A 15,761-nucleotide genomic window follows, 5' to 3' on the forward strand; every position below is an offset into this window, starting at 1 on the left:
ATTAATGGAAATACTATATATTAGAATCTATGGGGTAGAATTAAAGCACTGATCAGAAGAAAAGTCATAGCTTTAAATACTTATTATCTACAGAACTTAAAACATTAAAATAAATAAACATCAAACTAAAAAGGTTTAAAAAAGCAGGCAAATTAGCCAAAAGAAAGTAGAAGGAAAAAAACAATAAAAACAAGAATTGAATTAGAAAATCAAAAAACAGGACTAATAAATAAAATGATTCCTTGAAAAAAAGTCAAAAAGATTACTAGCTAATTTAATAAAGAGGGGAAATGACACAATTATACAAAATACATAACAAGTGGAGAAATAACCATTGAAAATTCAATCAAACATGACAGACTTTGTACAACTCCATGTAAATAAATATAAAAATCTTCATAAAATGGGTAATTTCTAGGAAATTGATAATTTTAAGAAGTGGATACCACTCTAGCTGTTAGAAAAAGTTACTAAAAACTTTTTCTGATAACTACGTTGAAAGTTTAAATAGACCGATTTCCATAGAAGAAACTGGTAACTTTTTCTAAGAACTACCACAACCAAAAGTCACTGTGTCCAAGATGTTTCACAGAGGAACGAGTCAAATACTCAAAGGCCAGAAAATTCACTGCTACTTAAACTATTCCAGAGCAAGAAAAAAGAATGAAAACTTCTGAGATATTTTATCATATAAATGACACTCAAACCTGATAAAGAATACACACACACTCATACACAGGCAACTAGCCAATCTCACAAACAGTGATGTCATGATCAACTGAGGTTCATTCCAATAAAGCAAGGATAGTGGAATGTGAGGAAATCCATTCACCTAATTCACCATGAATAATAGATTTATTGGAAAGATCTAGTGATTACTACTTTAATCACATATTCAAACTTGGAACCACTTGGAACTATGGACCTCCTGATGGCATAAGCATCATCTGTGAAGTATATTCTTACCAAGAATGCTTAAATCTAATCAAGTATTTAGACTGAACTTCAATTTACAGGAAATACATAAGCTATATGAGCCAATTAAACAATTACATGAGGAAAAAATTCAGACAAAATCAGAACTGTTTTATGCATACAAGACAACTGGCCTGGTCATGCTAGTAAGTCAATGCCAGGGGGGAAAACCATGAAAGATTAACCTAGATTAAAAGACATAAAGTAATACACCACCATACATAAACTTTGACTATATTCTGGATCAAAAAAACAGCTATGAAAGCATTTTAAGACAGTATGGATTAGGTGATATGAGGGAATGACTTTAATTTCCTTATGTGTGATAACTGTTGTAATTACACTGGAAAATATCCTTATTTTCTAATTTGCACGCTGAACTATTTAGAAGTAAAGTATTATGGAGTCTTAATGCACTTCCATATGGTTCATACACATATATATATAATATATATATGTATATTATATATATATATATCTCACATATATATAATCACATATAAATAATGTAAAAATGGCAAAATGTTAACAACTGTTGACTTCAGGTAATGTATCTCAACATTTTGTTGAAAAGCAGACAAATAACTTTAAAAATGCTATCTTATTATTCAAGTGCTAAAAGTAAATAAATCTGAGCAAACTTAGTTTAAAGCATCTTTTAAGTTTCATGTATGAGGAACATATTCTGAAATCATATTTCTGAAAACAGTGTTCACCTTTTACTAGATTGGGAAGTTACAATCACCAGAATAACTCTATTACTACTTATGAGAAAAAATAATTATACTTAATACTTAGCTGTGTTCTAAGCACTTCTACACATATTAACTCATTTAATTCTCTAGACAACCATATGAGTAGATTATCACTATCTCCATTTTTCAGGGAAGGAATAAACCACAGAAGTCACACAGTAAGTGGCAGAGCCAGTCCCCTAAGCCAGATGGTGCAGCTCCAGAATCCACACTCTTAACAAGTATTCTGTACTGTCCTATCAGGTGGGGAAATCTACATGTCTAGCAATACAGATTGACTATGCTGGGGTAATAATATCTACCGGTCCTTTTATTTTAATAATTTTAACAATCCAAAAGTATTATGATATAATCAAACAGAGAACCACACAAATTTAGATATTATTACATTTACAACAAGACACTAAAAATTGCTTCAGGTAGATAAGTAAATATTTGGTTACCTGGTAAGATTTATCTATATTCTTACTAGGGAATCAATGATTATAATAAACATCTTCATAAACTGGAAGATGACCCCATTCTTGAATAATACATGACCCCTTGATTTATACATGACCCCATCTTAATTCTGTGGGATAAATATAGAATCAAAGCAATTCTCAGCCATAAAAATAATTACTCATGATAGGGCAAAAATTCTTTTATGTAACAACTTTAGCCTCAACTGTTTACCTGACTGAACAATTTACATAACAGTTTAGCACTTTATGAAAATCTTATTATTTCACATGGAACATTTTCAGGTTGACAAAAATAAAAATACACTTTTAAATGAGATGATGTCTTAAAAATAGTGACTGATTTAACAGAGGTCACTCAATAAGCCTGAAGTAAATTACAGATCTAGATGATAATAAAGAACTACTGTTTATTTTCTCAGGTGTGATAATGGTATTTTGTTAAAGGAAAAGATCTTTAATTAGAACTTGTGCATGCCATGTTCTAGTTTGCATTCATTAGTGAACATTCTTTTTAGTAAACAAATACTACTGGGTGTTATTGCTCTATAATGTCAACTTTTATATTTTTATAGGCTTAGTAAACATAAATCATATTAGTATAAAGTTAAATTTTCCATCAAAAATTTGCAAAACTGAAAAACATGTGGAACTATTTCTTATACCTGGATTTCAATGAATGATAAACAGAAAAAAAATTTTTAAGCTGGGGTAGGATATAGTAAATCAGTTCTATTAAATAGGTAGATAAATAAAATTTTACCTGCTTTTCCTTTCAATTAGAATTGCCACATAAGATGCTGGCAAAGCGGCACCAAAGCCAGGACTCCATGAGTAGAATTTTCCAAGTATCTTCCTGAAATGCAAATTTGGAATGTTTGAGTGAAATTTCTAGTTGGTTGGTCATTTCAGTTATTATGAATGTAAGTTCCCATTCTCTGTCCACCCTCTATCTAAATGACCCACAGCAAATTCAACATGTCCAAAACCAAACTCACCAGCTCTCTACCCTATGTACCCCCATGTCCTTGCTCTCTATTTTCCTAGGTTAGTGACATCGACAACTATCCACCTATGTGTGACACTTTGAGACGTCCTTGGCTTCTCCTCCTCCTCTACCCCATACATTAAATCATGCCATTAAATGTTTCCAATGCAATGTATCTCTCAAATTCCTCTCCAACCCACTGCCCCTGCCTTGGTTAAGTTCCTCACCATCTCCTATTCAGGTCACTACAACAGCACACTAACAAGCATCCCTCCTTCCTGTGACTTAGTCATATTCATCTAGACATTCCCTGGATCCAACATCGTTCACAATACAAACGCTTTACATTCTCAGTCCCCTTATCTATCAAACGGATATAATAATCTTACGTACCTCATATAGTTGTTACGAGAGCTTCATGAGCTATTTCCCAGCACCTTGCATGGCACACCAAAGTACTCAGAAAATGTCAGCTATTAGTACTATTTTTACTACTACTATTTTTTAATACATGATACTCAACAAATGTCTCTCCTCCTTGGCTTCTACAGCCCTTGACAACTTTTTCCTACAGCAGCTACTAAGGTGTTTTTCATTTTTTTTGTTACATGTACAGACCATTTTTCATTTAAGAGACTATGTCACTTGAAAGTAAGAATCTACATAGTGTCTCACATATTATAAATGACCATTAGCTGCTTGGGTTTTTAAGGAGAAAAAAATAAGAACTTTGGAGAGGTTAGAAAGATTTCTTTTTATTTTCAAAGACAATAAATTTCTAAGGGAAAGGCAGCACATAAAAATGATCAGAAATTATCTGAACAAAGTTGGTAGATGGCTAAATGGGAATTACAGGAAAAAATACATATATGTACAGATAAGGATCAAGAATCACAGATGAAATGGTCTTTTTAATTGAAGCTTAGCTTTAAAAGAATTAGAAAACCTACTGTGTATTTATAAGATGGGTGTTTCTGAAAGGGACATCAGAAACCTTCTGCCTGAGAAGACTGGAGGTGGACCTCCCTCCAATATAAAATCCACAAAGGATTTAACAATTTACTAAATTGTTAGTAAATTTTAAAATTTACTAAAAATTAAAGGAAAATTACTCAAGGTGTCAGTTACAGGAGGAACACAGACCTTATAAGTATTTTATATTTCCACAACTTAACTAAACAGAACATAAAAAAAACATAAATAGGCTGCAATAGCAATTTATTATTATTGCAATTTTTAAAACCTAGTTATAACTTTATTTTTAGAGTTTTAATGAGTATAGAAACTTTCCAGAGACCACATAATAGTTTCTTATACATATTTTGAAGTCAAACTAAAGGCATGATTTACTCAATAGTATAAACCTTATCAATTATTTTGATAATAGAGTATCAATTATACTCTAAAGCTTATGGATATTAACATCAGAGGGGAAAAAATCTATAAAAGATATTTGGGAACTAAATTTTTAATTGCAGTTAAAACATACCTACAGAACTATTTTGGGCACACTAACTGGGTAACACTAATATAAGGATAATGTGAAGTTAGTATTTTAACTTGACAAGCTTAAAAAACAACACTAGTTTAGGTTTTCAACTATCAGTGGAGAAAAAGATAAAAAAGTAAATATTTAATGAACATGTTAGGTGCATCACAGCATGAAAAACTTAATTCTTATTGCATGTGTATTGTATGAAGCATGTGACATAGGTAACGTATGTAAGAATGAATCAGGATCAAAAGTTTCATCAGTAGGATATGCCAGAAGTTGACTTATTGTTTGTTACATAAACACCAGCATTTTATAGTCCTTTTGAAGTTTGTTCACTGTATATGGACTAACCTATATCACAGATAATTGCTTTGAATTCGTGATCTATGAAACTGAAAAATTAAGAAACGCTCAACTTGGTAAACATAGTATGCCTCAGAAAATGTATGATATGTTAAAACGTATTTGTTATATAATCATAGCAATAATTTCAAGTTTATATTACATCTTTAGGGCCAAAAGGCCCACAACACCTGGTTTTACAAGCTTCCTTTGAGATAAATAAATGTCATTTAACAGAAAAAATATGCAAGCAATGACCTATACAACATTTATCTAAATATCTGCTTGTTTCAGTTTCAGCAAAGGAATCTGTATTAACCTCCAATGGTGATTAAGGTACCAACCTTAAAATGCAAAAGAAAGCCATATACAAGGCACCATTAGCAGTCAGAAATGAAGCAGATTGGAGGATCTCAGGGAGTAGTTTGTGTAAATAATAGTCTAATTTTCGTTTCCGGAGAACTGCTGCAATCTGGAAAGAGAAAGTCTTTTTTGTTTAATCCAACCAACTTTTCCCATTTAAATTAGCTCTTATGTGGATGCTACTAAATAATAGCATATATTTTTAAGTTAAAATAAAACCCTGGTATTTTACTGGCTCCTCTATAAAATTATAATTTCTGGGACAGAAAAGAAAACATTTAATTTAATTTTGATTTACTGTAACAGGTAAAATATGCACCAGGAAATTACAACCTGGGTTATTGATGAGTAACCCCCAAATGTTGAGGTAAGTATTTATACTGTCTTAAGAACAGTTTTTAGATGAGAAATGAAATACACTTTTTAAATGGAAAACTACAATTCAAATAGAAATTGAATGCTAAATAAAACTACATTACAGATATTATCGCCTGGATATCAGAGAACCTCAGAGACAGAAACCAGAAAAATTCATTCAGTTATTCAAACACAACTACTGTGTGACAAAAACCATGCTATAGTATTTTTTAAAAAAGGAAAATATAAAAGTAATGATTTCTGGCTTACTGAATGGAGCTCATTTAAAAAGAAAAAACCTGAAAAACGAATACTGAGAATCTAGTATAATACAGGTAGGTACCACATGCTACAAAAATACAAAAACAGAAACAATTTCCTGTGTAGAGGACTGCATAAATTTATCAAAGAAATATTTTATAAAGATTATCAATCTATAAATCCTCATGACTTATATTTCAAATTTTGATTGAGAACACATTTCATTTTAGGGTTTTTCTGTGTGTGAACTTTCAATTTAAAAGAAAACTTTAGAGATTAAAACAAACACAAAAGAAAAAGCCCTGAGATAAACTTCAAGACATGAAATCTAAGTATTTATTGAGTTCACTATTAATGCTATAGGAAATTAATAGAATACAAATCATAACATAATATGATATGGCTACAGATATTAAAGAATGATTAAGTGTTAATACAAAGTGCCTTGGAAGTTTAGCAAAGAGTGAGTTTAACACAGATTAGGCAGCAGTTTCATGGAGAAGGGGATATGAGCTAGATTTGGAAGAATAGCAGAATCCTCACAGGTCACTGGAGGAACACTTTCCATCATGATGAAACAATATATCAAAGGAACAAGTTAAAACAACATAATTAGGGAATGAGAAGGGGATGTAAGAAAGGGCAATCCGAGAAGGAAGACTAGAAAAGTTTTCATTTGGCTAAGGACAGGGAAAAAAGATGCCGGAGTAAGAAGGCAAGGCAGAAGCCTTCCCTCTCACACACACACACATCAAAGACACAACTACAGAAAATACTACTAAAGCTGAAAATGACCTAAAAACTACAGAACAGACTGCCTACACCTGGTAAAGAGACCACACAGAAAGGGTAAAGTGGCAGAGCCGCCACTGAGTGGGACCCAAGCCCTTCCCCAATCCCAGCCCAGAGGCAGAAGGAAGAGGAATGGAGAGGGGAGCGGACAGGCACCCAGGAACTCTGCACACCTGGCCCTAGAGATCTGCTTCAGGAATACGAGCCCACGTTACACTGAGTTCTGGCGATTAGCAGGACTGGACACCAGGGACAGTTGGAACACTCTGGGAGGCAGAGACTCCAGCCACTTGTGGAGGACAGGCATGCTCTGCTGATCCTACTGAGACCCAACACAGAGGCAATAGTTTAAAAGACTTCCCAGAAGTGGGAGGAGTGCCAGGGGACCCATCCATGGCTGGGTGGAGCTCTCTCTGCAGGAGAAAGGGCAGGTGGAGTTTACCCCCCAACCCAGCCCTCCGTCAGGCCCAACAGGTCAAGCACACAGGAGCCCCAGATGCTCCATCACCCTTGCTCAGCCCCGAGACACTTTGCTGCATACCACACCAGCACACTCGGTCCGGCAGCATCAGACTTTGCTGCCTGGCCGGCAAAGGGAGACTCCCCCAGCCTTCTCCAACCTGTTTCAGCCCAATTAGACAAGCACTTAGAGGAGCCAGCCTCCAAAGCTCCTTCCTCCCCACAGGTGGCCAAGCCCACTGCTGTATGCCCTGCTGCAGCTAGGAGACACCCGCGACTTTATGCAGCAGCCACATGCCCAAGCGCAACTTGCTGCCTCCCAGCACCTGCAGGCACTCCCACTAACTAGCCACTCCCTGCCCATGAACCCTGCCACTGTGCAGCTCACCATGCCCTGTTCACCCAATAGTCCCACCATTGCTGCAGGGCAGGCAGAGGGTGGCTCCGCCCACAACAAACTCAGAAGCCATTGCTCTGACCACAAAGGGCCAGCTGCAGCAAACTGATGCCCTCAACAGAACGACATAAACCACTGCCAGCAGACAGACAGAAAAGTGGTCCATCCATTGCCCACCAACAGCAACTGAGGCTCCACGACAAAGGAGAGCTGAGCACTGAAGAGGAAAGCTTCCTGAGCTTCTGAGCTGCACAGGACACTTTCTTCATGAAGCCATTACTCTCTAGATCAGGAAGCATAGCAGATCCATCTAATACAAAGGAAGAAACACAGAAACACTGACAAAATGAGAAGGCAGAAAAGTAAGTTCCAAACAAAAGTACAGGACAAGTCACCACAAAGAGGGCTAAATGGAACAGAGATCACCAATCTTCTTTAACAAAGATTTCAAAATAAAAGTCATAAATATGCTCACTGACCTGCAGAAAAGTATTGAAGATCTCAGGGAGGGTGACAGCAAAGAGAAAAGCTGAAAAGCAGCTACTCAGAGCTGAAGAATACAGTAAATGAAATGAAATATACAATGGAGTGAATGAATAATAGACTGCTGCAAATAGAGGAGACAACAAGATAGAAATTAGTGAAAGAAAAACAACAAAGCTGAGAAACAGAGAGAAAAGAGGACCTCTAGGAATGAAAGAATAATAAGAATAATAAGAGAGCTGTGTAACCAATCCAATGTAAATGGACTGAAATACACTTTAAATGTAAATGGACTGAATCCACCAATCAAAAGAAAGAGAGTGGCAGAACAGATAAAGAAACAAGATCTATCTATCTGCTGCTACAGGAAACTTTTTTTAGATGCAAAGACATAAACAGACTAAAAGTGAAGGGATGGAAAAAGATATTTCATGCAACTAATAGGGAGAAAAAAGCAGGAGTAGCAATACTTAGACAAAATTGATTTCAAACAAAGAAAGTAACAAGAGATAAAGAAGGACATTACATAACAAAAAGGGGTCAGTCCAACAAGAAGATAGTCATTATAAATATCTATGCACCTATTATAGGAGCACCTAAATATGTGAAACAAATACTAACAGAATTAAAGGGGAAATAGAATGCAACATACTCATTTTAGGAGACTTTAAAATACTTCTCACATCAATAGACATATCAACTAGACAGAAAATAAATAAGGAAACAGAGGCACTGAAAAATTCTGTAGAATAGTTGGACTTAACAGATACCTAAAGAACATTCCACACAAAAACAGCAGGATACACATTTTTCTCAAATGTACATGGAAGGTACTCCAGAAGAGATCACATACTAGGTCACAAAAAGAGCCTCAATAAATTCAAAGAGATTGAAATTGTATCAAATAGCTTCTCAGACCACAATGGTATGAAACTAGAATTACACAAAGAGAACAAAAAAAGCCTACAAACACATGAAAGCTAAACAAGCTTCCAAACAATTGATGAAATCAAGCAATACATGGAGACAAATGAAAACAAAAATTCAACAGTCCATTATTTGTGGGATGCCACAAAGGCCATTCAAAGAGGGAAGTTCAAAGCAACACAGGTCTACCTCAAGAAACAACAATCCCAAATAAACAATCTCAACTCACAATTAAAGAAACTAGAAAAAGAACAAATAAAACCCAGTTACTATAAAGAGGAACATAATAAAGATCAGAGCAGAGATAAATAATATACAGAAGATAAAAATCAGAAAAAAAATCAATGAAACCAAGAACTAGTTCTTTGAGAAAATAAACAAAATAGATAAACCTCTAGCCAGACTTATCAAGAAAAAAAGAAAGAGGACACAAACAAACAAAATCAGTAGCAAAGAAGGAATAGTCACAATGGATATCACAGAAATACAAAGAATTATTAGAGAATATGAAAAATTATATGCCCAATAAATTGTACAGCCTAGAAGAAATGGGCAACTTCCTAGAAAAATACAACCTTCCAAGACTGACCCAGGAAGAAAAAGAAAATCTGAACAGACCAATCACCAGCAATGAAACTGAATTGGTAATCAAAAATCCCAACAAACACAAGTCCAGGAGCAGATGGCTCCAAAGCTGAATACTACCAAACATTTAAAGAAGAGCTAATACCCTTCCTTCTTAAAGTATTCCAAAAAGTAGAAAAGGGAATACTTCCAAACTCTAATATCAAAACCAGAAAAAGACACGAGGCCAGCATCACTCTAATACCAAAAACAAGCGAAGACTCCACAAAAAAAGAAAATTATAGACTAATGCCCTGATGATCATAGATGCAAAAATCCTCAACAAAATTTTAGCAAATTAAATTCAAAAATACATCAAAAGGGTCATCCATCATGACCAAGTAGGATTTATTCCAGGGATTCAAAAAAGATGGTTTAATATTCATAAATCAATCAATATCATACACCACATTAACAAAAAGGACAAACCCACAAGATAATTTCAATAGATGCTGAAAAAGCATTTAACAAAATTCAACATCCATTCAAATTAAAACTCTCAACAAAATGGGTAGAGAGGGAACATATCTAAACATAATAAAGGCCATATATAACAAACACACAACTAACATCACACTCAATGGCAAAAAGCTGAAAGCTTTTCCTCTAAGATCAGGAAGAAAGACAAGGATGTCCACTCTCCTCACTTTTTTAAACATAGTACTGGAGGTCCTAGCCACAGCAATCAGGCAACAAAAAGAGATAAAAGGCATCCAAGTTGGTAAGGAAGAAGTTAAACTGTCACTATTTGCAGATGACATGATATTATACATAAAAAAACCTAAAGACTCCACCAAAAAACTATCAGAACTAATAACTGGATTCAACAAAGTTGCAGGATACAAAATTAATACACAGAAATCTCTTGCATTCCTGTATACTAACACTGAACTATCACAAAAAGAAATCAGGAAAACAACTCCATTTACAATTTCATCAAAAAGAATAAAATACCTAGGAATAAACCTAACCAAGGAAGTGAAAGTCCTGCATTCTGAATACTGTAAGACACTCAGGAGAGAAATTAAAGAAGGCACAAATAAGTGGAAATCTATCCTGTGCTAGTGGATAAGAAGGATATTGTCAAAGTGGCCATACTGTACAAATCAATTTCCAGATATAATGCAATCCCTATCAGAATACCAACAGCACTTTTCAATGAACTGGAACAAATAGTTTTAAAATTCATATAGAACCACAAAAGACTCTGAATAGCCAAAGAAATCCTGAGAAAGAAGAACAAAGCTGGAGGATTATGCTCCCTGACTTCAAGTTATACTACAAAGCTACAGTAACCAAAATAGTATGGTACTGGCACAAAAACAGACCTGTAAATGAATGAAACAGAATAGAGAGCCCATATATAAACCCACACATATATGGTCAATTAATATACAATAAAGGAGTCATGAATATACAGTGAGGAAAAGGGAGCCTCTTCAACAACTAGTGTTGGGAAAACTTGACAGATGCATGCAAGAGAATGAAACTGGATTACTGCCTAACTCCATACTCAAAAGTAAACTTGAAATGGATCAAAGACCTGAATGTAAGTCATGAAACAATAAAACTCTTAGAAGAAAACATAAACAAAAATCTCTTGAACATAAGTATGAGCAATTTTTTCCTGGACAGATCTCGTCAGGCGAGAGAAATAAAATCAAAACTGAACAAGTGGGACTACATCAAACTAAAAAGCTTCTATACAGCAAAGGACACCAGCAGCAGAACAAAAAGGCAACCTATATTATGGGAGAATATATTTGTTTTTGTAAACAACTCATCTCATAAGAGGTTAACATCCAAAATATACAGAACTAGTATGCCTCAACAACCAAAAAACAACCCAATTAAAAAAAATGGGCAGGGGACCTGAACAGGCATATCTCCAAAGAAGAAATACAGATGGCCAACAGGCACATGAAAAGATACTGCACATCACTAATCATCAGGGAAATGCAAATCAAAACCACAGTGAGGTGTCACCTTACACCAGTTAGAATGGCCACTCTCCAAGAGACAAGAAATAAGAAATGTTGGTTAGAATGTGGAGATAAGGGAACCCTCCTACACTGTTGGTGGGAATATAAATTGGTGCAACTACTGTGGAAAGCAGTATGGAGGGGCCTCAAAAAACTAAAAATAGAAATACCATTCAATCCAGTAATTCTACTTCTAGGAATTTAGCCAAAGAAAACAAAAGCCCTGATTCAAAAAGATATATGCACGCCTATGTTTGTCACTTTATTAACAATAGCCAAAATATGGAAGCAACCTATCCATCAACAGATTAATGGATAAAGATGTGGTACATATACACAAAGGATTATTATTCAGCCATAACAAGAAAAGAAATCCTGCCATTTGCAACAACATGGATGGACCTAGAGGGTATGATGCTCAGTGAAATAAGCCAGGCAAAGAAAGACAAATACCTTATGATTTCACTTATTTGTGATATATAAAAGCAAAATAAAACAGAATGAACAAAACAGCAGTAGACTCATTGACACTGAGAAGTGACTAGTGGTTATCAAGGGGAAGGGGTTGGGTTGGGAAAGTAGGGAGGGTGAGGGAGATAATGGGGCATAATAATTCCCAATCGCAATATAAGCTGGTCACAGGGACAGTAGTACACAGCATGGAGAATACAGTCAACGATTCTGTAACATCTTTCTATGTTGACAGATAACAACTGCTCTAGAGGGATGAAGATTTAATAATATGGGCAACTTCTGAACCACTGTTCATTTGAACCACTGTACATTTGAAACCAATATAAGACTATATATCAATGATACTTCAATAAAATAAAAGAACCTACAATTATCTCAAAATAAAATTTAAGTTAAAAGAAAAATAAAAGCAGTCACCTGCACAACCAATGGGCATATGAAATACGTTCAGCATCATTGGCCATCAGAAAATTGCACAAAACAAATACCACTACACACACACACTAGAATGACTAAAATATAAAGATCTGATAATGTAAAGTACTTTCTGGAACAAAAACTCCTACTTCACACATTGCTGGTGGGAATATAAAATTGCATAGTTACTTGTTATTATCTAATGAAATTAAGTGGATACTTATTAAGTGGACCAGCAATTCCACTCCTGAGTAGATGCTCAAGAGAAATAGTGCTTATTTCACCAAATGTCATATTCATGGCACTATCTGTAATTACAAATACCACAAAACACCTAAATTTCTGTTAACAGTGAAGTCAATAAACTGTACTACCTGCAACACTGATAGACCAAACTGTACAGTTTTTTGTGAGAAATAGGGAAAATATGACACAAAACATGGGAAAGAACCTAGGCCCTTATCATCACTGTGATCTAATCCAAAGCTTTCAACCAGGTTTAAAGTGGCTGAAATACTCCTCTTCTCCACAGTCTGGGTAGCCAGGTCAAGCCTAAGTTAACAGAGCAGAGTAATAACCATCTCAGTTTTCCATAGCATGTGACACAATTACTATCACATTCCACATATTCCACAGCATGCTACAGTGTGAAACAAGATTAGGAAGCACTGAGCTAACCAAATAAAATAACAATAATTGTACTAGCCATGTAGTAATTTTAAGAACACATGCACATATGTATAAAATCATTATCAGACACCAGACACCTTCATGAATACATTTTATAGGAAAAATGTTGTAATGTTCATATGCTTTTGACCACGTAATTCCACATTAATTAATTCCTTATGAATTTTCCACATATGCATACACTTAGCTAAAACAAGGTACATAATAGTAATATGATGAAAATATACAACTGTATTTATATCACCCAGTTTTAAAAGACTATTTAATGACCAAGGAAAAATAAATGAGAATATATAAAGAGAAGACAGACTACAAAACAATATTCTCTAATGAACATATGGAACAAATTGTCAAACATTATGCAATGGTTATCTCTGATGGTGGTTAACAGATTATTTTAATCTTCTTCCTGCTTTTGGGTATATTCCAAACATTTTACAATAAACATATGTTATATCTGTAAAACTGGTAAGAGGGGAACAGCTATGACAAGGTGGAGATTAATTACCACAGGAAAAAAGCTGAAGAAGAAATAGAAATGATCAGCATGTAGAACACAAAATAATCAGGAGATATGATTTTTAATCTTAGGTCTATGACTAACAATTTCTATGAAGGATCCTTGTTTCCCTCAATTATTAAATAAAGAGGTTGAATTAAATGACTCAGGAATCAGCAAGATGGCAGAATAGTTTCCAGCACTCATCCCCTCACAGAGTCATCAATGTGAACAACTATTCACGCATGAATATGCCTTCACAAGAGCTAAGGATTCCAGGTAAGAGACTACAGCACCTGGGTAGAGCATAGAAATAAGAAAAGATGCACTGAAGAGGGTAGGAAAGACAATCTCACATTACGCAAGTCACCCAACCCCCACGCCAAGGCAACCAAGCGTGGAGTGAAACACTCACCCAGTGGAGGAATAGGACTGAACTGAGGACCCGACTTCAGTACAAACCCCAGCACCAAGCCTGCCCCCATGAAAACAGGCACCAGGCCAGCCCACACAGAGCCAGTAGTGCCCCTGTGGACTCAGGCTCTTGAACCATTCCCAGCACCAGGCCAACTCCCAAAAACACAGGCTCCAGGCTTGCCCCACAGCCCTAGGCTTCAGGTCCAACCCTGTAGTCCCAGACACCATGCCTGCCCCCATGGACCAAAGCAAAACAAGATGCATACCAGTGGAGCCAGGCTCTAATTACCCAAGCAGAGGAAGAAAAAGAAAAGAGACTGAAGAAAACTTATGAGACTTACAGGATGCCAGTAAAATAATTAATATATACATAGAAGGAGTCCCAGAGTAAGTAGAAAAAAGAATGGGACTGAAAGCTTACTTAAAGAAATAATAACTGAATACTTCCCTAGTCTGGAGAGAGAAATGGACATCCAGATCCATGAAGCCAAAAAACCACAGATAAATTAAATATAAAGAGATCTTCATCTAGACACACTATAGTCAAAATCTCAAAGGTCGAAGACAAAGGGAAAATTTTGAAAGCAGTAAGAGAAAAGCAACTCCTCACATCTAAAGGAACCCCAAAAGAATGTAAGTGGATTTCTTAGCAGAAATCTTGTATGCCAGGAAAGAGTGGAATGATATATTCCATGTGCTGAAAGAAAATGTACTGCAAACCAAGAATACTTTACCCAGTAAAGGTGTCATACGAAATGGAAAAAGAGTTAAAGATCTTTCCAAAAAACACAAAAGCTGAGGGAGTTCATCACCATGAGACCTGCCTGAGAGGACATGCTAAATGGAGTTCTTCAAGCTGAAGTGAAAGGATACTAATTAGCATCATAAAAACATATGAAAGTATAAAACTTATTGGTAGAAGTAAATATATAGTCAAATTCAAAGTACTCTAATGCTGTCATAGTACTGTGTAAATCAACTAACTCTAAAGGTGAAAAGATGAAATACTTAAAATAACTATAATAATTTGCTTATGGATACAACATATAAAAAGATTGTGACATCAAAAGCATAAAATGGGGGAGGAAAGGGCAGAGTTTTTGTAAGTGATCAAAGTTGTTATCACCTTTGACTGTTTAAATATATTTTTTGTAAGGGTACAATAACCACAAGGCAAAAACCTACCATTGATACAAAAAAGATTTTTAAAAATCAAAGCACACCACTACCAAAAAAAAAAAAAAATCACAAAGGAAGGAAACTATTGAGGAAGAAAGGAAGAAGGGAATTACAAAACAGAAAGTAATGAACAAAATGCCAACAGTAAGTCCTTACCTATCAATAATTACTTTTAATGCAAAGGAACTATCCTATCAAAGATACACAGTAGCTAAATGAATTTTTAAAAATTAAAAAGACCTAACTAAATGCTTCCTACAGACTCATTTTAGCTTTAAGGATACACACTAGACTTAAAGTGAAGGAATGGAAAGAGATATTCTATGCAAATGATAACCAAGAGAGAGAAGGGGTAGCTACATTTATATAAAACAGAATCAAAAACTAACAAGACAAAGAGAAGGCCATCATATAATGATAAAGG

General features: G+C 35.1%; 1 protein-coding gene across 3 annotated transcripts in view; it reads right to left on the reverse strand.

The window, feature by feature from the left end:
- The window catches only part of TMEM135 (transmembrane protein 135), a 254,688-nt gene that overhangs the window by 196,039 nt on the left and 42,888 nt on the right, over positions 1-15,761 (reverse strand). For 2 of the 3 annotated variants that reach the window (XM_036906972.2, XM_036906971.2), the window contains exons 2-3: positions 5,361-5,488; positions 2,955-3,047 (exon numbers count right to left, since the gene is read on the reverse strand). The exons of the other annotated variant lie outside the window; for it this stretch is intronic. In XM_036906972.2, coding sequence (XP_036762867.1) covers positions 2,955-3,047; positions 5,361-5,488 — 221 coding nt within the window. The remainder of the gene's footprint in view (positions 1-2,954; positions 3,048-5,360; positions 5,489-15,761) is intronic. 3 annotated transcript variants of the gene reach the window in all.

The sequence above is a fragment of the Manis pentadactyla genome, chromosome 9, assembly GCF_030020395.1.
Source record: "Manis pentadactyla isolate mManPen7 chromosome 9, mManPen7.hap1, whole genome shotgun sequence".
NCBI classification, from domain to species: domain Eukaryota; kingdom Metazoa; phylum Chordata; class Mammalia; order Pholidota; family Manidae; genus Manis; species Manis pentadactyla.